The sequence below is a fragment of the Colias philodice genome, chromosome 15, assembly GCF_061535455.1.
Source record: "Colias philodice isolate Cphi_HAF_F1 chromosome 15, ilColPhil1 Martin Lab GWU primary, whole genome shotgun sequence".
Lineage (NCBI taxonomy): Eukaryota > Metazoa > Arthropoda > Insecta > Lepidoptera > Pieridae > Colias > Colias philodice.
This window is the reverse complement of record NC_143100.1, coordinates 5108887-5135634: the sequence shown is the minus strand read 5'-3', so window position 1 is coordinate 5135634 and position 26748 is coordinate 5108887. Positions and strand designations below refer to the sequence as shown.

Genomic DNA, 26748 nt, shown 5'->3' with positions numbered 1-26748 from the left:
CATTTTGATGTTTGTTTTACATACCTCTGCTTATTATTAACGAAAACCCAGTCTTATTATTATGTGTATCTCATCCATAATACTCGGGTACCATCATAAGGAAGGTACCCGGTCCTTTGGAAGGCTTACGTGGGGACACGGATCCAACACGCAGAGGCCCTTTAGAGAACTTTACTGTGTTGTGGGACACCAGCCGCAGCCTGCCCATGACTGCACTATAGAGATACAGTCCTAGGCAGTCCGCGGCCGATGTAGGACTATTTCGAGATATGGAAAACAAAATAAACTGGGCTATGGAGTGGGATGTTAAATGGGCCGGTATTTAGGGACTATTGGAAACTATGGCACCTGCCTTTCTACTAAAAGAAAGTAAAAATATGTTGGCAGGCGGTGACTCGCCCTCTCACTGTATGGGCCCCCGAAATAAGTCGCTGCAAAAGTGCGACAAGGGGGCAACATATTGTGAGCAGCTAAGGGTGGAGAGGCGTCCCTGGACTTTAAACTACGATCACGCGCTCCCTGAGGGTCCAGCATCACGTGCCCACTCGCCACTTATGATTCGCATCCACCCTTCGAGCTAAAAGCTCTCGCGACTCCACTCTGGCCGGCCGGTGAAGGCAAGCCAGAGGTGGGGGTCCTGTCCTCGTCAGGCTTCACTCCGACCGGCCGGTGAAGGCAAGCCGGAGATGAAGACAGGGGCCTCCCCCGGGAGCACTCGGTTCCCGCGGGGTCGCTACTCCCCGACACCCCGCCACAAGGTGTCCTGCGGGTTGACTGATTGCACGGGTGGAATATCTATTGTCACGTAAACAATAGATATTCCAACCGTGGGCGATGGGGTCGTCACATCCCTACGCCCTTATTATTATATATATATATATATATATATATATATATATATATATATATATATATATATATATATAGGTGAGGTTGCGTGGTCTACAAGTATGTAGAAGTAAAAATACAACATATATATATATGATATATTTGCAATTCTTTTACTGCCTTATGTTTGTTTAAATTGCCATACAATGATCTTATTCAATTATGTATTTAATTGCTTAAAAAAAGTATGTACTTCAAAAATAAAGGCTGTCTTAGCCTTAGCCTAGACATAGTGGTTATCTTTCAAATAAAGTTTGCTAATCCTATCAATTATGTAATGGAGATTATGATTATAATAGTGAAATGTATGAATATATTATGTATCTAGATTGCCTGATAATTTGATATGACCATTACAATTAATTATAAGAACAGCATACCCTGGCTTTATCAAATTTAGTGATAACATGTTCACCAGTGAGAAATTACCATGTTTTGGATAAAACTTATTGTTTTGACAGGTAAGTTTTATCGTAGTTAACATAGTGGTTGGATTTAACATATTTTAAGCCTTACAAAAGGTACCTAAATTTTATAATTGTGTGGATGTAGTGTTATAATTTTATTAAAAATCATAAATTGTGCAGTGTAGTGAAGTGGAATGATAAATAATATGCCGATGTCTTATTCTGTCATCTTAATATTAAAATATATTTTTTTTCTAACAGGGTTGCTTCATGTGAGTTTTGCTGTAGATAGTTTCAGTCTAAAGTTTGACGATGCGTTATTAGCGCAACGTGGTTTAGGATGGCCCCATAATCTGCAAGTAACGAAGGGTCATGAGGCTCTTATGAAATTATCAAAAACATTGAACAATGAACAGTCTTGCCATGTTACTACCCCCACTGGTGAACATTTCGATATATCCTCACCAAAAAATAGCAGGTAGATGATCATTTTTATTATTGATGTCTATTTATATTAAATAAAAATATTCACATGAAATTTCACCATGAGAATTGAGATCATATTACTTCCCTCTGCAGGGACACTAACTTACAATGAGGGCTTAGACCACAAACCAACACATGTGTGCTCATGTGTGCGATGGCACCTTTTACATTTTCTCATTTCATAAGATATAAAAACATATAAGTATGTACATACAAACCTAGTCTAATCAGTATTTTGCAAACAAAATAAGCATACATTTTCAAAATGGCATGTACTGCACTTTAGTGTGTTTCAATTACGGGCTCTAACACAGTCAGTGCTATTAGATTTTTAGAAATTTGCAATTTTGTATCACTGGATTACACGTGTAGACCGCGACTACTGTAGGGTTAAAAATGTGCGAGTTATTATGTTACGACTTACGAACTCTGATAGGTTTTACGCAAAAATTTCCTAAGTTTCCATTATTATCGAGAAGGATATTATAATAATTATATTTAATGTTATAACTTATAAGGTATAATATTTGCTTAAAACTTGAAACGGAAATTTAGCATGATAGGATCTTTTAATTTTAAATCTTAACTGATCCTATACTATGATTTGTTTCCAATTGAGAAAATGAAAGAAACACAATTAAACATCTTGAAATCATGTACTTGACATTGATTGTACAAGGTCACTCGTGTAATGAGCAAATACCTTTGTTTATTGATAATCAATTACATAAGATCCATTATCTTATGACTGTGATTGTTAAACGCGATAGACGAAGAAATAAATTATCGAGTATTTATAAAAAATATCATTAAATATATTGAAATATCCACATTCTTGTGTATTTGTCACTAAACTCCTGGACTGGTCACTGGACCGATTTTGAAATTTTTGGATTGGTGGATTCAAAAATGGTATGGATGATGGATCACCGATCAAGTACACACTAAAGTGTCCCCTTTCGAATGATAAGGGCAATTTAGTAATCGCGTGATTTTTTTTAACGTTAATTCTTTAAAATATTCTAACGCTGTCTTTGCAAAACAAATATAACTTTCCCGTAATCAATTTATTTCCTCGTGATAGATACTACTACCACTGAAATACCTTACTTTATATGTACCTTACTTTATATGTACCTTACTTTAAGTTTATTAATATTTAAGGTTTGAACGTTGGAGTGATGAATGTAGTGTCCGAGTAAAAAATGTAGTGCCAAGCGATGAAGGAAGATGGCGCCTTGTCGCTTCAGGCGGCAACGATAGCCTAGTGGGATGGATTGAACTTCTTGTTACAGGTAAAAATTATATAGTTATGTTGTTATTCTCGGACTTTTAGCCATTTTTTTTATAATTGCGCTATTATCAAACCACCTCTAACGCTACCAGTGTTACAAGTGTTTATTCTGTAACAATACGGGAATTTTTCTTTTTTACGCGAAGAAAACAACGAATTTTGGTGATACTTGGCAGTTATGTAGATAATGTAGCTAACGTAGTTGAATAAGACATAAGTTGTAGAAACAGTTAATTACATTTTCCTGCGGATACGTTCGCGAATGAAACTGCTCAGCACAACTACTTACTAATATCATAGTGATATGGGGTATCTTTTTAACCTGGTTCATAGAACCTAACTAGATAAACATACATTGCTATTTGCTACATAAAGATAAATAATCCATATTATATTTTAGAGGAAACGCCGTCATACATTGCACCTCCAATTGAACTGTACGATGGAGCGAGTGACGTGAAAGTAGACCTTTCCAGTTTAGATAATTCTTACTGTTTGGTTGCAAAGCCTTTTTCGGAAAGTTCTTTAGTACCGGGACACTGTAGTGTGACCCTTGATAGAACAACTAGAGCTGTTCAAGGCAATTGGGAAGTACTTTTGGGCATACCAGGAATGGTTTCGGAACTCTCCATGAAGAGGCATGTTATTGTTGAAGGTATGGATATTTGATTTGTATTGATTAATTATTTAAATCCAATGTCAAAAAATATTAAGATTATAAAGATCCTCAGTTTTGTGTTCATTCTATTTTTTCGTTTCTTTCCATTCTAATACGAAGAAAATTAATTAGTTACGCTACTGTACCAATTACTGTATTTATTATTATTAAACTATAATACGGAGGATGAATTATTACCTACAGTAAAGTGAAGTTAGGTCAACTAATTGACTCTTATCATACAAGTCATCAATCTGTGTAGGTAATATGTAGTAATTTTTATATAAGCAGAATGTACAGCAATTAATCCTACCTACATCAATTTGATGATCACTTTTATACATTTTAATGATTCCATACAAATGTTCTCCAATTTTAGCGGAGCATCTAGACGTTGGATACGTACATGATAGTAGTACTAATAAATTACACATATACTGTAATATTCTGCATACGATGAAGAACATAACATTTTGTCGCTTTCAAAGGACTTCGCAGTCGTATGGTTATAATGTTATTGATGGATTGAGCGATGGAAGTCATAGGTATGTTTAAATTTTTTAATTTAAGATTCAAATAATTGCGTTAACTTCTAATTCCTATACACAATCCCTTGACTTGCTACTTGTAGCATAATATATTATTGACATTAATAGAAAATGGAGCATTGTAGAAAAGTTTTAACAGGTACCAATAACTATTGTAGAGACCCCTGGCAACTGTAAATCTATACAGGGTGCTAATGAGTTAAATGACAGTAATAACATTTAAAAAATAAAACGGGAAATACATTTAATTTCTCATATATTTTGTATTCAAAGCAAATGTTCGGAGTGACATCCTCGTTTTGGAATACCATTGTATTCCACATCGAGCTCTATTTACAGTTTCTAAATGAATTTTCATAAAAATTTACGAAGTTATTTAAGCACAAAACCAAAAAATAACCAAAACCTTTCATATTACATGTTGGGGATAGTCATATCTCTTAATAAATGTATGAGGATATCTGCAATAGTTACGGAATAATCGCCTGTGCACACTTAACGATTACACCCTGTATATTTCCTGGCAGGTAAACTACTCCTGCAAACATATAGGTAGGTACCTATTTAATTTAAAAAAAAATGCACTTTTCTAGAAAATTATGGAAGGTATAGGGAAAAATATTGCGTTTTTTATACTTTTTCCTATCAAACTTGTTCTGTTTGGTTTCGAGAAGTTTTACTCAGTTTATTTATTTTTTCCTTACCTATTAATTTTAATAACCTAAATGGAAGTCGTTACAGGCAATTCATTAATAAGATAGAAGTGAACACAAAGCCCGCAAATGATAAAAAAATAATTCTATACATGCCTAATATATTTTATTGTAAATCTTATATATAAAATTCTCGTGTCACAATGTTAGTCTGCATACTCCTCCGAAACGGGTGGACCGATTCTCATGAAATTTTCTGTGCATATCGGGTAAGTCTGAGAATCGGCCAACATCTATTTTTCATATGTACCACGGGCGAAGTCGGGGCGGACCGCTAGTTATAATATAAATTATTTGTAGCTATTATGGAAAGGGCTTTGCATGGAAAGATTGTGGGATAACAGTAGAGAAACCAACCCAAAGTGACTATGGGACATGGAGGTGTACTCTTGGAGTCCAGATGTGGGTCGGCAATCGAATAGAACAACAGCCACCTATGCAGGCCTTGATTAGTGTTGCTCCTAAAGGTTAGTTAAATAATAGTACATAGTATGTATATTAATAAATGTATGTAAATTCTAATGTAATATAAACTAGTGTAATTATATGGTGTGTCAAACAGTTGAACTGAATAGTTTAAACTTATATGGCAACGCAGTATCGAGAAAACAAATTAAGACGAAGAAAGAAATTAAGAAGATTACGACGACAAAGAAGTGTAAAAGAAAATGAAAAATAAGCATTAACACACCGGTTTAAATGTACGTTAGAATTATTAAAATTGATGCTAATTAATGTGTTTGTTAAAATATGACTGAATTTAAGACAACTAGTAACTAGTAGTTAACACACAACACACCACCACCACATCTATAGTTGCACTTTTTGTTTATATTTTATTCTGTTTTTATTATTGATAACATTATATCATAAAAATCTGGAAAAATGATAAATAATTAATAAATCATTCAATAATGATAATGATATGCATTTCTTCTTCTAAAAACTACAAGATCGAATTTGAGAAGATAAAAAAATGAAATATTGTATTTGTAAGTAGATATAAAATGTTTTATAATAAACTAACTAACTGCCCGCGGCTTCGCCCGCTTTGTTTAATACCTAATAAATTATATACTAAAACAGTTTCTCTTCAATCACTCTATCTATTAAAAAAAACCGCATCAAAATCCGTTGCGTAGTTACAAAGATTTAAGCATACAAAGGGACATAGGGACAGAGAAAGCGACTTTGTTTTATACCTTTTTTATACTATGTAGTGAATAGTGATTAAAATAGCCATAAAATAAAGATAAAATAGGTTAGTTTTTACGAAAGGTAAAATTTCTTCTAGGACATAGGTCATTATTAGTCCTCCTTTTAAGTATTGTCTTGCGATCATATTGCGATTAACTCAAAAATATTGCTCAGATTAAGACTTCAGAGTGTTCTATAATATGTAATACTAGCTTTCCGCCTGCGGCTTCGCCCGCGTTTTCAAAGAAAAACCCGCATAGTTCCCGTTCCCGTGGGATTTCCGGGATAAAACCTAGCCTATGTTACTCGTGGATAATGTAGCTTTCGAATGGTGAAAGAATTTTTAAAATCGGTCCAGTAGTTTATGAGCCTATTCATTACAATCAAACAAACAAACAAACAAACAAAGTTTTCCTCTTTATAATATTAGTGTAGATTATATTATAGTATGTAATATCTAACGGTGCGTTTACATCAAACTAGCCCCACTATGTCAAATTGTTTTAGTGTCAACAGGCGTAGAGCAATATTTCTTTGAAATGTTTTGTTTTGTGCAAGACTCTTAGGTATATCAATACATATATGTACCTACAAGGCATTAAAATTCAAAATATTAGTCACTATAGTCGCCTGTGTAAAATTTTTCCGGGTTGACCTGAGATTAAAACAAAGTAAAATATTAATTTGTAAGTTACATTTTTGTAGTTATATTTTTATATTTTTAGCTGCATCACGTCGTAAGCGAGACACCGAACAAGACGAAAGCAAAGCAGTATTTGTTCAAGAAGATGGGTCTCTTAAGATAATGTGCCACGCCGACGTATCTTTAGTCTATTGTTGGTTCCAACATCCTAATGGATCCCAATTCACACCTCTGCCTCTTACTAGCGAAAATCAAATGTTTTGGTAGGTATTACAAAATTGGCTTATTAGTATTCCAATCTTCGACACTCAAGGTGGACTCAAAATTAGGATATCAACATGCTTTTCCTGATCTTCTATAAAAAATACAAGGTCAATGTCAGTTATCTTGTATTAATTTGAAAACAAATAAATTCTAATAATACCTCAAATATTTATAGCTATTAATTTTTATTGGATTTGTATTTTATCATTTAGATTACTCTGTACTTAGATCATTAACTTATCTAAGACTCTGTACAAAAATAGATTGAATGTATTCTTTGGCAGGTATTAATATTATAATTAGAATGGTCAAACATATGCAGAAAACTACCTGTATGTAGATAGTTTTTCTTACAGCTAAACAGCGATTAGCATTTCTGATTTTATGCGAGATTCTACGGTATAAACGGGGAGGATTCGAGGCTAAACTTAAAAAAATCGTTAGTATTTTATAAAATGTTTATGTCAATTGCCCTTTTTTGTCCTACAGGTATACAGGAGAAGGTATGTCAGCCGGCCAATGTGGTATAACCTTCAACCACGTCAGGAAAGAAGATTCTGGAAAATGGAGATGCCATATGGGACCTAGAGGACATTTGGGTGTCGAAATGACTGATGACGTAGAAGTTAGAGTCACAGGGCCACTAGCTGCAAATCGAAAGGAAATAAAAGTGTCGAATGGTGAAACAGCGACTTTATACTGTCACACGTCTAATGGAAACAGACCTTTAGCGTATTGCCGGTTTTTGTCACCGACGTTTATGGGAATTAATATCGACTCATCTGTAACAGAGCAAAAGTAAGTTGGGTTATTTATTTCTTTTTCTTTTATGATGATTATTTGGGCAACATTATTGTTAAGAAATTAACACATAGGTAGGTAATAAAACAATAATCTTATAACTAACTAAATTTTATCCAATTAAATTTAAAATGATTCACCATTTTTAATGTTAACATTGAGATTATTTAAATGTCATGATTTATTCATTTATCACGCATAAGTATATTAAATATACTTATACGTTTTTCAACACGTTTTAGATAATTACTAGCAAAAACTTTATTTAAAATTTATACCTACGAAATAAAATTTAAATCTTACTCGGCTAATGTAGGTAAAAAATAAATATAGTAAACTATAAAGTAGGTACTTACTTATATTATCATTTATTTTTTATATTTAACTTTTTATTAAGTGGAATAATAACAAAAGTTTGAAATTGCCATGCTAATGGAATGGAAAATTATAAAAAGAATACGATATACGTCATAACTCGTTAAACAATGATGGTTTTGCGGGTTTTCTTGCATGCATAAAATATCATAGAATGACAATCGCATGTTCAATAAGGCAAGTATAGTTTGATTCCAAAACTGATAAACTTCGTTTGCGCACAATGTCGCGAATGTGTGTACGTGTTAATTAGTAAGCGAAACGGCGACACAAACCACACACAAACCATGTAACTTTCCATAGAGCGTGTTCGGTATAAAAGCTCTAAAGAGATTTATATTTACGTAAGTATACCTACTATTTATCATACAAGCTGGCCCACGCGTCATCTTCGATAGGAATATTGTTTAGTTTGTTTTCATTATTGAAGCCCTTTTTGAAAAAAAATTGAAACTGTATTTTCTGATATCTTTAGCTTTACGTGATTACGTCAAGCTTTATTTAGTACACATTCATTCAAATTATATCCAAATTTTATTCGTCGTAGGGGTAGCACCAAGTAGTAGGTTCTAATGGTGTAAAAATGATTACTAAAACATTACGCTATTTATTATTTTAGATAATTGAGTCGTAAATCGTAATTCTCTGCAGCATAAATAAAAAGTAACTCAATGATTAATATATCAAGATATCTTCGATATTCCATCCATTCACATAAAAAACAACCACGTATAAAGTATAATCTTGCCAATTAACTCGATTTGACTCTTGACTGGATTTTTGGTTTTGAGTTATGATTATGTCGCAGGCAAATTGTAATATTTGGCCGTTTACAAATGGTCGGCATTTTGTAATATGCCGAAATTCGTCTTTTTCCAAAATCCTACAAAAAGACGGTCGCGAGCCAAGCAACGGAGCCCCACTTCGTGGGGCTCCTATTTCTGTGTAGTTTTAAAAAACACGAACCTAACCTAACCCACCCCCTTATCCAAACCAAAAATTTCTGATTACGAATTTTCGGCATATTACAAAATGCCGACCGTTTGTAAACGGCATCTAAATATCGTTTTTTAAAATACAAAGGCAATTTGGCATTGGCAAAGTATCAAAGACGGTCTCATATATTTAATGCCTCATTAATAGATGATTCTAGAACTATTAAAATAATAGGTGATGATGGAAAATTTATAGGAAATATACCGTTCTACACAATATAGCCATATCAATTAAAATATATGAATGCTAATTTCACGACAACGCATTAATACCTATTTAGAGAAAATTCATAACAGCTAATATTTTGAAAGCACAAATAGTGTTTAGGAATTCAGAACCCAAACATACTGACGTAAAGTTGTTGGAAACAGTAAGTAAAGAATGTGATGAGAATATTAAGTTCACGTTTGTTTTAGTGCCATTTTGGGCCGTTACTATTTCACACCGGGCCGTAACCTTGACATTGGCGACTGTTCGTTGACGATAAGTTCCATTGAGGAGCAGGATATAGGAGAATGGACCTGTGCTGCGGTTGTTGATGACGAAATTGTGGAGTCTCGGGATGAAATACGACTTTTCGTTGCTGAGAGTAAGTGTTTATAACAATCGTTCTTTGTATTTGTCTTTAAGAGTTATTGTACAGAATTAATTGAAGAAGAAATTAAAGACTTTTTAACATTGTCACTAAGTCTGGCCTTGCGTGGTCTGGGTAACCATGACCACAGAATCACTTGATTGAAACGCCGAAAAATTTAAGAAATAAATCGCGTTTGCATTCTATTAACAAGTCTTTAATAAAAAAAATATTAAGATATTAGAGCCTATTTTAATTATCACAGAGATAAATAGGATAGATTTCCATATTATCTTCATGTCGATCGGTGAGTGATCTACTATAACAAAAACTAGGTAGGTAGGCGATTTAGGTAATTATTTAGATGGATGGAGCCTGAAATAAGAATCAAAGCCGTCCCGATGTCGACTGGCCACGCACTTGATTAATTGGGAACTAGTTTTTTGTTAATTTGTAGGTACTAAATGATATATTATGATGATACAGTATAATATAGTGGTAAACTGGTTTCATCTTGAATAGCCATGTTAGCGTTTTTAATTAACTAACATTGTGGTTTTAAAACTCCAACTGTTTCTATCAGCAAAACAAATATACAAACATGAATACATAGCAGCAACGCTCGTTGCATATTAATTTAAATAACGTCCTTTCCTGTCGTCGCTGCCAGCAACTGTACTCAGTTGAACTCTTTATTCTTACGTGTTACGTTATTTATTTCGTATTATTTTGCAGACTTATACAGGAAAATAATATTTTTCTTTCAGCATTCATTCCCCGACGCCGAGCTGGAGTTATAGGATTCAGTGTTGGATTAGGGGTCCTTGCTGTTATATTTATAGGTTATGTAGTGTATAAACGTGGCCCTTCCTTGCCGTTATTTAGGTGGCAAACAAACCCACCAGCTTCAGATGGATTCTCTTTACGTGACACATTTGCTAATGATGCTGGTAGTAGGTCCAGTCAAAGCAGTACGGAATCCGTATCCGTCGCTCAATCAGCGCATTCACCAAGAACGTAAAGTTATTTGATCAAAATTATAACTTAACTATTTCTTTATTGTTTCTATCTTCAATATACCCTATTTGTTTGTCATATATAACCATTCTTCAATCCTTATAATATATAAGGATTGAAGAATGGTTTAATGTTCGTGGATAAATTATGTATATTATTCGTGTCATCGTTATATTTAACCTTGTGTTAAATAAACTTGTTTAATTATGAGGAAATAATATTTAAGAAGACTTCCTAGGGTCAGATATATTGTTTTTATTAAGTTAAATTTATCTCAATATGTTCTTTACATTCAATTAATAAACTTCTGGATGTTATTGCTTGACCTGTGGCTTGACCGTCAAAAGATACCAGGGAACAATACACAGGGAATTTAATTAAGTGCTGTTCCTACAGGACATCAGTAAATCAATATAGGTAATAATCAGTTTCGATCGAATCTGTGATGATAAGGAAATTTTGTGTCATCTGAGTTTCGTATAAAAAAGTCCTTCTCCTTATATTGTATTACAAAATATAAGATATGTAAATTATTAAATAAAAGAAAGCATTTAAGAATCATAATGTTTTATTCCCTTTTAAAATTCGAATAATTTTATTACAAAACCTGCTTTATAATTGTAAGCAATAAATATTTAAAATATGCGAGACCCGTTTTTAAAAGTTATTTTATCAACTCCGAAATATTATTAAGAATTAGTATACGTCACGAGAGAAATATTAATTTATAACATTATCTTAATATCACATACAATGCTGGCTACTTTTTTCTTCACAATAAATAAAATAGTTAGATAGGAGTGTTATTATTTTACAACCATCGCTAAAGTAAAATTATCTGACAAAATGTAATTAGTGGTTAGTTAAAGGTAAAATATATTCGTCAGATAATTTTACTGGGTTGTAGAAATATCACAGCTTAAGCTTCGACGTAATCATGGACTATTCTCGAGATGGTGACCTTCGAGAAGAACTTGTTGATGGATTTGACAATGTTCTTTACGATTTGCTTGATGACCGGCGGCGCGAGATCGTCCATGAGTTGGCGCCAATTCTCGTTTGCGAATTGATGTGTTGTCTCCGCTAAAAAAAATTGATTCAATTAAATTATTTGTACAAAACAATATGCATCACGGTAAATTAATATGTAGATAGTGCGTTGGTAAAGTCCCTAAAAGTAGGTCTAGAGTTAATTAATAATAATTATAATAATTCGTTAATTTGTTGTTTGATATAATTATTTTTGTGTTCTATTCTACCTAATTTGTTAATTTTACAGATGGATTGTCTTATCATTATTCATTTATTCGATAAATCCTGCATTATCTACAATTTATACTCATGTGATTCATTCACAAAGTTCTGAATTATATTGACGTAATGGTTAGGGAGCCAGGTGTAAATTTGGTTAACTATTTCCTCTCAAGAGATAATTCGTCAGACGCATGAGAGTATAGTATTATAAAGCCTCGTGAACGTCAGCTGGCGCTCGGTTGGGGGGGTGAGCGGTTGTAGCCTCCCACGCACATAGGAAAAAAAATACATTCATTCATTCATTTCCTCTCAGCTAAAAATTTGTCAAATTGTAGCTAACCCAATATCTCAACGAAAAAAAATAGTCAGCTGGTTACAACATGGTGTATTATACGTCAGCTGGTGTCTCGAACATGAAAGTTAAATTTAAAGAAAAATTTATTTTTCGTTATTTCCTCTCAAACTAAAATTTACCTGATGATAGCTTAGGTATATGTAACTGTGGATAAATATATATGTCAGCTGGCTGTATCTTGGTGGAAAAACCGTCAGCTGATACGGGAGGCTACAACTGCTCTTCCCCCCAACCGAGCTCCAGCTGACGTTCACGAGGCTTCATAATACTATACTTTGATGCATTTTACTAATTACCGCTTGAGAGGAACTTGGTCATAAAATCTGCTGCTGGCTCCCGGACCATAATCAAAGTAGGAGAGATAATATCAAATTGAAGTGTAAGGTCAATGTCAATAAGCGAGACAAACGTGAGGTAAACATAGCAATTACAGAGTTGTTTGTTGCCGTTGAACAGGTTCTTGAAGTCAAATTTGGTAGACTCGATGTCATATTTGTAGTTTGGCGTGGTCAGCTTGAAGTGTTCGCCCTTGCTGTCCTTGATGTGATTTAATTTACTGTTGATCTGGACTTTCACGTTTGCTGTAAATAATCATGAATTTGTATTTCCGATATGTACACAATTGTAGTTATTTCATCAGGAAATTTATTTATAAACATACGAGTACATATAGCGTTTTTAAAATAGGTATACATATTATGTACAGTTTTATGATTTTTGAACTGTTTTATTAAGCAATTTTGTACTATCAAAATTAACTTTTATAATAATATGTTACTTACTGCAGTAGATGTTAGATTCTCCGTCTCCCTTGATAGGCAGGATCAAAATTTTACCATCAGCGTTGTAGAGAGAAGAAACGCTCAAGTTTCCAATTAAGTCCAATTTGAATTTCTCCTCCTTTTCGCCGATGTCGATACTACAAAAGAAAAAGGATTTAAAGCTCATATATCTTAATAATATGACATATTAAGTTTTAATATCCATGATGAGAACATCCATAAAAGTTTATAAACGTCATCGAATAACACGATTATTCCTGTTGTATATAAATCAAGAATGTTTATAAATATTTTCCAAAGAACAACGAGTCGTATTTAATGGTAAATCGCCATAATAATGCATCCGTCATTTGTTTACTTAAATTGTTAGTGTACTTTGTATTGAGACAATGCTTCTGGTAATTGATCAATTTTGTGGAAAATTCTTTGGCGTTTTATGATTCACTTTACTTTACACAGTATATTCTGAAGCAAAAAATTGTACAGAGATATAATAGAATCCAGCAATTATCTACAATTACATGAGGCGGATAGAATCAAACTAGATAGTAACTAATCATTATTCAGATTACTGTGACGATTCGCTGCTGTTCCAAAATTAGAACGAAATCAGCTACCTACTAATATGCTCAGGAGTTCATATAATGTGCGTATAATATTGCAGAATAAATGTTTATTAAAACTTAACGATCACCTTAATTTAATTGGATAAACAGAATAAATTATGGCTATCAAACTCACGTTAAATCGGTCAGTTGGATGTTACTAAGACCGTGCAATTTGGCTTTGGTGAAGGTCATCTTAAGACCGTTGCCGTCAATGTGGATGTCATCCAAATTAGCTGGGTCGATAGAAGGGACATCCATTTCTGGAATTCCTTTCGCAAAAAAGGGAAGACTTTTCATGATTTGTTCTCTGACACAGTTCTTGAAGGTGTCTTTCGAAAGTTCACACGGAGTGATGTACGATGCTGTAAAATTTAAAGATAAGACATTTTGTTAATTAAAGTTTATTTTTTTTTAGAAATAACGATGTACCTTCCTTATTCCATATCCTCAACGATTTCTGATTAATCAAACGAATTAAATGTTAATCATAACCGTATTTATATAAAACTTGTAATATTTTTAAACATTGAGTTTCGCTTGGCCAGAAATAAAGTTCATTGTCAAAAGTTTAATGCACCCAGAAGTCGAATGTATTGAAAATTGAAATTAAAATAAATTTCATTATTTTTATAGGATTTTTTCGCTTAACTTTTAGATATAGCTCTTACTAATAATTTCTAGCAAGATCTTTGACCTATTTTAAAATATGAACAGGGTCAATATATATTTCTTTATTAAATATTTACTCATTGGCTCAATATAATGGTTATATTTCTCAATATATTAAGAAATGTTTGGGAAATGTGGCCGTGCTACTACTTTATTGTTTACATTATATTCGTCTAACACACACGCACAAATTTTGTACTTACTTTTAATGTAAAATACTTTAAAAGTTTAATAAAATATTATAACGTGCTTGGAAATTAAAATGGGACGATTAATTTATTACATAAAGACGTTTATTTAGATTAACAAGATAATTGATTATTTCCACGTGTAAAAGTAACAAGTTATGGACGAGAATTTTATAATTATACAAATTACTTTATACAATAGGGGTATTTTAGTATAGTTTTTATTCTATATTCGCAATTTGCTTGGTCTAAAAATCGATATTGTGTAATAGGTACTTATCTATGAGCTATCTTGTTTTTAACCGACTTCAAAAAAAGGAGGAGGTTATCAATTCGGCCGGTATATAACTATGTATATATATAATATTTTTTTATGTATGTACACCGATTACTCCGAGGTTTCTGAACCGATTTACGTGATTCTTTTTTTGTTTTATGCGGAATGGTGTCGAATTGGTCCCATAAAAATTTATTCGGATAGGCCCAGTAGTTTTTATTTTATGAGAATTTTTGTCCGATCTCGATGACTTAATTGAAATGTAGCAAGTAACTTTGATTCACTTCCCGGTAACCGATTGAGCTGTAATTTTGTATACGTATATAAATTGGATAGCGATGAAACATTATCATGACATAGAGCTGATTTGATGATGGAATCGGAAGGTGGCCATAGGAACTCAGTAATATATTGACTCAACTTTATCGAGTTTGGGCTCGTTTGATTCGTGTTGAAAAATACACTAAAAAGTATTAAATAAAAATAACAACGTTAAATAAAAACAACCGATTTCAAAAACGGAAAAGTAAAAAATAAAAAAGATTTGATATTATTAATTACTACATATTATTTAGTTATAAATAACAAATGACGGTTGTATTTCTTAATCTAGTCGCACTTAAGTATTTAAAAATAGGTATACTATATATAAAATTCTCGTGAGATAGTGTTTGTAACCAGACTCCTCTGAAGTTTTTCTTGTGTAAATTCAGTAAAACTATTATTATTTTATTATTTTTATCTCAATTAGTGTCATATTATCAGGACACAGAAGGCTAATCACCTACCTGTCCCTAAAGAAAATCGATCAGTGAAACATATGTAGGTACCTATGCATAATGCATCTGCCCCATACCCGACGAGGATCACGGGACTTCACTTTTTTATCAGGACAACGATTGCCGAGTAGATAAGCTAGTACTCGTATAATTATATACATATCCGAAATTTAAATATAGCTATATGATACAGATTAATACCTACATCACTTTGCAACAATGTAAAACAGATAAAAATCTGTTAATACCTATATCTGATATTTGCCTGCGTTTGGTAGTTTATTAACATTGTATTACCCTTTTATAAGATAATTTAATAACGATAAAAAAATAATTAATCACTTGGCAGATTATAGGAGCTAATTAATAGAAGAGATTAGATTATAGGTTCGTAAATATATTCACTGTACAATAAATCTATGTTATGTAGGTAATAAATAACACAGATTATAATTGTAACAATTTTTGACAGCATTTTTATAAAAGAAAAAATTTCGCGACAATTTGCTGATTATAGTAGAGCCATTTTAATAGGCAACATTTGACAGTTCAACAAAATTCAACAACGTAACCTAGTAACGACGACATAGAATAATATGATATTTCGTTTTGTTAGAACTGTACATTTGCTTAACTTTTTCCAATTACGATAACATATTTATAATAATAATGACCGATACAAGTAATTTTAGGATTTGATTTTACTGATAAACCATTCTAAACATAATAAACAATTTCTGATTTAAAGAACTGACGTTGCTACAATTTTGTGTCAATAAACCTTTTTTCTTTTTAAATACCAGAGACGTTACTCTAAAAATCGAAATCTGACATCTAGAATCGAATGCATTGATTACTTGGAAATAAAAATCATCATAAATTATTGTCATGTGTTTCAAGTTCGATTGACAAATGTTTCAAGTCCGTATCGATTAATTCACTTTAATCGATGTTTTTAAGCAGGTTACCACCCTATGAAGATAAAATTGATAGACGTCAAATGTTGCCTATAAAATTGGCTCGACAATAGGTAAGGGTGGGTACGATAGACCGGGAGATACTGACACAAAATTTCGAGTCATTTGTAACAGGATGGCGGTTCTACAGGGTTCTTAGTACGCAATGACAAAAAGAAAAATGATGGTGTGAACGCTGGTACCGGCGGCTTAGTCGCGTGGGCGTTAGTCGAACTCATCGGAAAATAGCGAAAGTCAAACGATTTGTAACAGTATGGCACTTATTTTTCCTGTAAGTTTGAGGATCAACGAATATAAATACAAAATTTCAAAGATCTAGGTGTTGGAAATCTTCACTTATATAAATTAATAATAAATTTATTTTTCAAGTATGACAGCACTTTTTCCCCCTACTAGAAGTATGGCAAATATATTAATGGTCACATTTTATCAAATACTCTCCAAAAAGTCAAATGCAATACTGGTACAAAAAGATAGGCGAAATAAAAAAATTTTGCAGATTTTCGGCGGTATGGCGACCATTTGGAATCGTCCGAAAAGTATGGCATGGCGATTTTCGTAAATGGCTGCACGACGATGGTTACCTGTGCAAAAGTTAGCTTGGTACAAATGGTTGAATAATTGTTTTTTTTAAATCAACACATTCGCGTCGGTATGGCGGGCTGTAAGTCACACCGGAAAAGTATGGCATGACACTACCGCCTACTTCTTTTTTATGGGCTATCGGTAAATTCTAAAATTTTTATGTTACAAATCGTTTGACTTTCGCTATTTTTCCGACGAGTTCGACTAACGCCCACGCGACTAACCCACCGGTACCAGCGTTCACACCATCATTTTTCTTTTTGTCATTGCGTACTAAGACCCCTGTAGAACCGCCATCCTGTTACAAATGACTCGAAATTTTGTGTCAGTATCTCCCGGTCTACGATAGGTTATACGATAAAAAACACTTGGCTTAAAAAGCGTAAAAAGACTACTTATAATCATTGATACGTGGGCCACACTGAAAGTTTTGCGTAACTAATAAGTAAAACAATTTATTTGTCTAATATTATATTTACTACTTTTTAAAGTATTCTCCGTTTCATTTAAAACACTTCTTCATCCGTTCAAACCATTTCTGGAAACATGAGGACCATTGGTCCGAGGGTATGTTGTCTGCGTGCTGTTTGAAAGCAATCACGGCCTCTTCTGGCCACGTAAATGTTGAACCACTCATTGAATCATAGATTTTTGGGAAAAGGAAGAAATCGTAAGGTGCTAGGTTAGGACTACGTGCGGCATGATTCACGTGCTCTATGTTTTCATAAGCCAAAAATGACTTTGTTTTGTTCGCGGTGTGCGCGGTGCGCCGAACGGCCGAAGCACTGTCATGGTGCAACAAGGTGCGACTTCTAGGTCGCTTTTCCCTTATTTTTTCTAAGACATTGGGCAAACAAATAGTGGTGTACCACTCGGTATTAACAGTCTTTTGTTACTCAAGTGGGATAGTGCAGACAGGATTCGTCTTAGAGAAAAATAATGCAATCATTTGTTTGCCGACCCTTCTCGCCTGCCTCAATTTGGTTGGTTTTCTGTCACTTTCAAACACCCACAAAGAATATTGGTGTTTTCTTTCTGGAATATAACCATATATTCATATTTCATATCCTGTCACGATATTATAAACAGCATTAAAATGTCCGTAATTGTGCTTTAATAGCATTTCTTAACACTAATCTACTCGATGTCGTCTTTGTTCTGGAGTGAGTTTGTGAGCAATCCACCGGCAACCAAGCTTCCTAACTTTGAAATGTTCATGTAAAATTTTCTGAATTTGGCTCATACCAATCCCCAAATGTCCTCTTGACTTATAAGGATATAAGAGATATAGAAATTTTCTTAAATTAGTCGTCTGACGTTAGCCATATTTTCCTCCGTGATCGCAGTTGAGAGTCGACTTTCACGAATTTCATCATGGAGAGATGAAATTCAGCATATCAATGCCTTACAGTGCTCAAATGAGGTGCTTCCCTCCCAAAAGTATTTTGAAGGCGAGCAGTGCAAGCTTTCGGAGAAAGCGAACTTTTAAAATCATCAAAAAATCAACGCCCTAAAATTGTTTTGTGTTAGTTCCGTTTTTGCTACGGACAACGAACTTCAACTTGAGATAAAAAAAAATTGACAAGCGCTTCCCGCCAAAATTTTTTTTCCTCAACTAATGAGACTTCATATTATGTTAAAAAAATATAACATTCGAAATTCAAAAATTTATGGGTGGCCAGAAACGCAAAACTTTTAGTGTGCACTAGGTAGATAGTATACTTATAGGCGAAGGTGAATACAAAAACATTGATACTTAGCAAAAAAGTTCCATAAAGTATGACAATAAGACATACTAAGAATGACTTAACTTTAACATTAAGTTGATTGTATTTCTATGTCAATGTAAATAAGCGGACATTGTTTTGTTGCTTGCGTTGTTAATTGTTATTACATACCTACTTAAAAATTAAATCTCACAAGGAAAAAGTAGGTATAAGAATGATATCTGCTTGAGAGAGTTGAGAGTTTTTTTACCAAAATATTTGAAATGAGTTGTTATTGAATTTTTTTGTGAGTGAGCTTCTAGTTATTATCCGCTCTGATGCCTCGGTTTCCGCTCTCAAACATTTTAGTTCGAAAAACTTCGTTATAGATGTCTACATACAATAATATAAGACGGTTATTAGCTACAAATATATGACTTACAAAAAAGGAATAGGATTTATAGACTTTAAAATAATTGTGAGTAAGCAGCAGATTTTTTATAGTACCTCCTTGTCTAGGTTTAAGTAACTAATTTGTCAATAGTTTGTTTTAATTTTTAACTTTGGCTTACGTTAAATTGTATCTACACCGTTTATAGATATGTATTCTAGAACTATTTAGAAATAACTGTCTCTATAATTGATTAGGTATCTACACTAAACGTTCTCAGAAAGAACGTACATGACTCTAACGTTTTATGCAAAAATCGATCAATTGTAAATCAATTTATAAGATTGTATCGAAACCGTTTGCATACAAATAGAAATAAGCATGGATAATAATAGGTTCTGTTATGATGCAGGTCCGGACTATTTTTAATATTTTCTGACAGATTTTCTCAAAATATGTCAGCAAATCATTATTCGACGCAGGCAAATTCTATATAGGTAATGTAAATAAGTGAGTAAACCTACATATAGTAAAAAAAATAATTGTTTTAGATATTACGTGCCTACGTTTAATTTATGTCAAAGGAGTATAAACAAATCAATCTGGAATGCTAGTAACTTGTCATGTCTAGGTTTTTTCTTTTTTTAGACTTGTTTATTACTTATATAACGTATAACTTGGTTAATAACTAGCTAATTGGTATACAATAAGGAATTCTGTCTTTTTTAGATTTTTTATAATACTTGTATATACATATACCTAATACAAGTTTGTAATAATATTACAAAGTAACCACGGAAGTCACACATATCATGGTTGTTTGTTTGTTTTACATTTTATTCTATGAGGCGTATGTATATTAAACATGACAGCTATATTGAAATAATAATAAACAATGGCGGTCTTAAAGCTTTGCATTGTTTATTTACAATCAAAAAGCAATAACTCTGATAATAATAATTTCCCTCCATTACAATGTCTATTGCAGAACAGCTATAATTAAATATAATTACAAACAAATACGAGTTATCTTAAGTCAATTTCTTTGTGTCTGTTGAATAGCGAGTGTGATTGCTATAATTCCAGAAATTAGAAGCAGAAGGACCTTAATTGCTTTATTAAATAACTTTCGCAGAGATGCAAATTATAAACGCATGACTTCATGTAATTTTTTTAATTACGAATAAACCCGGATTTTAGATAGATGACACAATATGTACTATTTATGGTTGTTAATTATGAAATACACGTGAAGATTACGTTTTTATCTTGATATAGCCTTCTAATAGGCCAGTAGAAATCGACACTAAAAATCCCTAAATTCGCAAAGCACGATGTAGATTTGAATTTTTGGTATGTTGTTTGGATCAGTTAGGGTGATGTAAATCCCAATTTGCAACTTCGAAAAAGTTGTGCTCGCTGCGCACCACGTGATAAACTGCGAAAATTTTGGACTTTTTTCACTTTTTGCTCTAAAAGTCATAAACTATGCGTTTCCGACAAGTATGATTCAGTACATAAATTAAGGTTATTAAATTTGCAACAATTTAAGCCTAACCGCAGCTCTCTAAACCTTATAACGACTAAACTGTGGCCATTCGAAGATGGTTCATTTTTCCGGAAATATTGAAATTTTTAGTTTTGCTCCCGTTTGAACCAAAATATTGGCAAAAACCGCTCGTTCTATGAGAAAGTCGTATAATAAAGTTGTAGTGCATTTAATTTTCTTTCATTAGAGCATAGAACAAAGTCTGTGAGACAAATAGTTCACTCACAATATCTGAAACACAAAAAGAAGGTAGAAATAGATTTTTAAAGAATTGAAACTGAGGGCATATAAAATCATAAAAAGGATAATACTTTTTCATTTGCAGGATAGGTAATTAACAAAATTACAAAGATAATTAAATTTGCAACAATTTAAGCCTAACCGCAGCTCTCTAAACCTTATAACAACTAAGCTGTGGCCTTTCAAAGATAGTCAGTTTTTCCCGAAATTTTCAAATTTTTAGTTTTGCTCCCGTTTGAACCAAAATATTGGCAAAACCGCTCGTTCTATGAGAAGGTCATAAAATAAAGTTGTAGAAAATTTAATTTTGTTAATTACCTATCCTGCAAATGAAAAAGTATTATCCTTTTTATGATTTTATAAGCCCTCAGTTTCAATTCTTTAAAAATCTATTTCTACCTTCTTTTTGTTTTTCAGATATTGTGAGTGAACTATTTGTCTCACAGACTTTGTTCTATGCTCTAATGAAAGAAAATTAAATGCGCTACAACTTTATTATACGACTTTCTCATAGAACGAGCGGTTTTTGCCAATATTTTGGTTCAAACGGGAGCAAAACTAAAAATTTGAAATTTTCGGGAAAAACTGACTATCTTTGAAAGGCCACAGCTTAGTTGTTATAAGGTTTAGAGAGCTGCGGTTTAGCTTAAATTGTTGCAAATTTAATTAGCTTTGTAATTTTGTTAATTACCTATACTGCAAATGAAAAAGTATTATCCTTTTTATGATTTTATATGCCCTCAGTTTCAATTCTTTAAAAATTTATTTCTACCTTCTTTTTGTTTTTCAGATATTGTGAGTGAACTATTTGTCTCACAGACTTTGTTCTATGCTCTAATGAAAGAAAATTAAATGCACTACAACTTTACTATACGACCTTCTCATAGAACGAGCGGTTTTTGCCAATATTTTGCTTCAAACGGGAGCAAAACTAAAAATTTCAATATTTCGGGAAAAATGAACCATCTTCGAACGGCCACAGTTTAGTCGCTATAAGATTTAGAGAGCTGTAATTGGGCTTAAATTGTTGCAAATTTAATAACCTTAATTTATGTACTGAATGATACTTGTCGGAAACGCATAGTTTATGACTTTTAGAGCAAAAAGTGAAAAAAGTCCAAAATTTTCGCAGTTTATTATTTGCGTATAATCTTTTTTCCTACTTTCCCAAATTTTGTAATTTTGTTAATTACCTATCCTGCAAATGAAAAAGTATTATTCTTTTTATGATTTTATATGCTCTCAGTTTCAATTCTTTAAAAATCTATTTCTACCTTCTTTTTGTTTTTCAGATATTGTGTGTGAAATATTTGTCTCACAGACTTTGTTCTATGCTCTTATGAAAGAAAATTAAATGCACTATAACTTTATTATACGAACTTCTCATAGAACGAGCGGTTTTTGCCAATATTTTGCTTCAAACGGGAGCAAAACTAAAAATTTCAATATTTCGGGAAAAATGAACCATCTTCGAATGGCCACAGTTTAGTCGTTATAAGGTTTAGAGAGCTGCGGTTAGGCTTAAATTGTTGCAAATTTAATAACCTTAATTTATGTACTGAATCATACTTGTCGGAAACGCATAGTTTATGACTTTTAGAGCAAAAAGTGAAAAAAGTCCAAAATTTTCGCAGTTTATCACGTGGTGCGCAGCGAGCACAACTTTTTCGAAGTTGCAAATTGGGATTTACATCACCCTAACTGATCCAAACAACATACCAAAAATTCAAATCTACATCGTGCTTTGCGAATTTAATGTTAATTTCCACTGGCCTATAAATAGTTTATTTCATTTGATGGGATTTATTTCGCTTTTTTTCGTTTAATGTACGTATTACCTATGTTAATTTTCTCACTGCGGCTTTGCAAATGAATCGATGTATTGTAAGTTGTAACCTTCGATAGTGATAGCCCCTTTTATTCATACTGTTATATTATAAATACCTACTATTTTTACACTCGTACAAGTACACTCGTAATCAATTTAAAAAAAGGGAAACAAAATACTAATTTAATTCCTTAATTAAATTAATTTTCCCACAATTAATTCTTGTCTAAATGCATCTTTCAAAATTTCATGTAAGGCATCGTTAATGTCGTCTACCATCAAACACTTCTTCATTTCTTGATAAACCTATATAACTTGAAAAATTAAGGGACTTTCTATGAAAAATTTCCATGGATGTATTCGCTCTATTGATGTAATTCGTAGATATTTTATCAACCAATACCAATAACAATAGACATTTATACCTATTACCTATCGAATAAGTTGTGCTCGTAAAAATAGTATTTTTAATCATAATTTTTAGCTATGTTACTATTTTTTTATATCACATGAACATAGTTACAAAGGATAAAGGCCATGGTTCTAGAGAAAACTAAATAAATTAAGAATCATTGAGGAAACCACAATATTACTTAACTATTTTAATCATTTAATTATATTTATATTCTATGATATTTATTGGCAGATATTTATTAGTTTATATTCATTTAATTCTATGTTATTTATTAGTTAATGTTGATTTTTTGCACCTGGACGAACAATTATATTAAAAAGAAATTGAGAGACTTTTTCGTATAATCCGATAAATTAAAAATAATAGTTGGTAGAAATTAAAATCTTATTAATAAATAGAATAAACATATTTTGTAATCATTATAATAAGTAATAACTAGGTTTGTTTAGTTGTATTTTATAAACATAGCAAACTTAGTTATTATTTATTGTGTAATTCAAGTTTAAATATATTTTGAAAGAAAAAACTCGCCTATACGGCTCATATTTAATATTATGATATTGTAATAGTATCAAATCGAATAAAATTTTTGTTTATAAAATAAAATAACTCACGTAAAAATCCATCTTCAGCATTTGTGCAGAAAAATGCGGCGAGGAACACAAAAATTGATAACCGTTTCATTGTTATTGTTCAAATTAAACTATGTTAGTATTACAGAGCCTTAAAGGACCTATGATTTTTGACAACAGCTGAACAACTACTGTTCGTGTTCAGGCAATGTGCTTTTATTTATGTGGAGTCGAGCCGACGCGTAGGTACCTTGGAGGCTCTCGTATAAAATTCACAAACACTCAGACGACAAGTTTTAAACAAATTGACTATTTTTTAATTCGAGTATCTGTGTCCATATTTTATCACATCATGAATAAACATAAAGAGAGTTTTGTTTAATGTTAGCAATTTATAAAACGTAGTCAAATTAAAACAAACTAAATAATATAAAAATAATAATCGGTACCTTGTTTAGAGAATTACAATACAGTTTTATTCGAATTTATTTATTTAATTAAATTAAATACTTACACATAATTTATCATATTCAATAATTGTAAATTATAAAAAAATAAGAAATTAATAATAACTAACTGTTTTTTTGCAGTTGATCTATTATTATACGTGGTTTCGAATAACTATTAAGTCCATATTTTAATGCAACTATTATTTTTGTAATAATTCAAGAACTGTTAAAGTAATTTTGTATTTGCAAAAAACTAACATAGAAGTCATTTTATATTATTGAGAAAATTATAAAAAAATGCAAATACTTTATGCAAAAGTTAGGTAACAGCCTTTCTTTTATCTTTTCAATGCATCATTACTGTCAAACTTTTAGAGCATTTTATTAGAGTGGACTTTGAAACAAAAATAAGACAATATATTAGTAAAAATATGTATTGCATGAAACATCTTGTTTTACAGTAAGTAATATAATAAGTTTGAAAAAATACTAATCAGTTACTGATGCAATAAACTCTGCTTATGATTTACAATCACGTTAAGTTATTGTCAACGCTCTAGTGAAGTAATTATTATTCATACAATGCCTGCTTTGCTATTGACCAGGCACCTATCTACACTAATACTAATGTTATAAGGCTAAAGAGTTTGTTGGGTTGTTTGTTTGCGTGAATGTGCTAATCTCAGGAACTACTGATTAAAATTTTTTTGCATAGTCCATGTATGAAGAAAGGTCGTATAACATAAACTATGCGTTTTGAAAGAACTCTAAATAAAATAATAATAAATATAGAGATTTTATTGTTGTTTATTTTGCACGTGTTATGTATATTAGTTTATGGATGAGGCTGGATACTCTAAATAAACAAAAAATAGTGACGACTCATGAGCAGCTATAAAAAAGAGTACCTACATTTTTTTTTACATAATCGAAAAATACAGCTAAAAGAAATGATGAAAAAAAAAACAAACAATTCCTAGAAAAGGAACTGCTTCTATGAACTCGATTATATATAAATGCACGTAGGATTATATAGCAATGCATGCATGATGCTAATCCATACTAATATTATAAATGCGAAAGTAACTCTGTCTGTCTGTCTGTTACTCAATCACGCCTAAACTACTGAACCAATTTTCATGAAATTTGGTATGGAGATATTTTGATTCCCGAGAAAGGACATAGGCCACTTTTTTCCCGGAAAAATAACGCAATCCCGGAAATCCCACGGGAAAGGGAACTATGCGGGTTTTTCTTTGAGTGCGCGGGCGAAGCCGCGGGCGGAAACCTAGTATTATAATATAATGCAGTTGCAAAGGCGATGTCAACGTATCCTCATAAAATATACCTATAAATAAATGCAAATTTGTGACTTTTATACGTGATTATTCGTTTTATATTGTATTTATATCGTTAAATATAATTTATTTGATTTATTAAGGATTGTTGTATTGAAGAGATTCCGAATACTGTTAAAAATGCATAATAGAGACCATTTATCTAATCATGCAGGTACATTTGATTTGCATATAATATGATTTTTAATACATACGATTTCCTTTCATAATATCTATATTATTGTGTTGTGAAGTTGGAAGATTCATTCTTCTTAAATAAAAATTTGCTGTAGCTAGGTAACATTTGCTGAGGCTAAATATTTTTTCTTTGTAGCATAAATTAAATATCAATTTGAGCCATAAAAGTTTATTTAATTTGAATAGTTTTTTTGCCGGTGATATACAAATATTTTCCTACAAACCAAATACATTTATCTGCATTATTTATTGAGGAAATATTTGTGATAGATACCTACGTGTTAAAAAGTTTTTCTAATTTTTATTTAATTGCATTATTATTTGTACTAACTATATACTATCATGGTGATAGTGGCATAACCATTGCGGTACTTATTTAGTTAACTTCGTGCCGCTGCTTTAAGTTTCTTTTGTTTATCTTCTGTTACTTTTCAAAGTAAAATAAAAACGACGCAATACTATATTTGTTTCAATAAATTCTAAATCTACGGGAAAATCTACGGAATTATACAACATAATTTGTTTTATTTACTAGCTTATGCCTGCGGCTTCGCTCGCGTTCAATTCGGGGTAACACGGATCCCCTTTCCTGATACAAGATAGAGAACATTTATTTTATTATTTATTTGTATTATAAGACCTGTACTAATTTAGTGGACAGTCTCATACAGATTTCAACATCCGATTGTAGGGCTGGGGAAGATTAAAAAAAATATAGGTATTTTTCG

General features: G+C 32.0%; 2 protein-coding genes across 2 annotated transcripts; one reads left to right on the top strand and one right to left on the bottom strand.

The window, feature by feature from the left end:
- The first annotated feature begins 1272 nt into the window (after positions 1-1272).
- Positions 1273-10942, top strand: LOC149482199 (uncharacterized). The gene is made up of 10 exons (XM_089703930.1): positions 1273-1349; positions 1557-1773; positions 2946-3076; positions 3476-3730; positions 4113-4278; positions 5295-5461; positions 6917-7097; positions 7588-7896; positions 9687-9859; positions 10612-10942. Exons 1-10 carry the CDS (start codon positions 1319-1321, stop codon positions 10863-10865), a joined length of 1884 nt encoding a protein of 627 aa, XP_089560056.1. The 5' UTR covers positions 1273-1318; the 3' UTR covers positions 10866-10942.
- A 469-nt stretch (positions 10943-11411) lies between these two features.
- Positions 11412-24238, bottom strand: LOC149482198 (circadian clock-controlled protein daywake-like). The gene is made up of 5 exons (XM_089704226.1): positions 24079-24238; positions 13994-14222; positions 13253-13389; positions 12902-13051; positions 11412-11944 (listed from the first exon to the last, which is right to left on the bottom strand). Exons 1-5 carry the CDS (start codon positions 24146-24148, stop codon positions 11781-11783), a joined length of 750 nt encoding a protein of 249 aa, XP_089560352.1. The 5' UTR covers positions 24149-24238; the 3' UTR covers positions 11412-11780.
- Between the last annotated feature and the right edge of the window lie 2510 nt (positions 24239-26748).

Excerpts from the sequence above, each read along its gene's own strand:
- LOC149482199 (XM_089703930.1), top strand. The coding sequence starts at position 1,319 with ATGTTTTGGATAAAACTTATTGTTTTGACAG. Across the intron at positions 4,279-5,294 it reads TTGAGCGATGGAAGTCATAG|CTATTATGGAAAGGGCTTTG; the intron begins GTATGTTTAAAT and ends AATTATTTGTAG. Across the intron at positions 5,462-6,916 it reads GATTAGTGTTGCTCCTAAAG|CTGCATCACGTCGTAAGCGA; the intron begins GTTAGTTAAATA and ends TTATATTTTTAG.
- LOC149482198 (XM_089704226.1), bottom strand. The coding sequence starts at position 24,148 with ATGAAACGGTTATCAATTTTTGTGTTCCTCGCCGCATTTTTCTGCACA. Across the intron at positions 13,390-13,993 it reads ATCCAACTGACCGATTTAAC|TATCGACATCGGCGAAAAGG; the intron begins GTGAGTTTGATA and ends TTTCTTTTGTAG. Across the intron at positions 13,052-13,252 it reads AGAATCTAACATCTACTGCA|CAAACGTGAAAGTCCAGATC; the intron begins GTAAGTAACATA and ends GATTATTTACAG.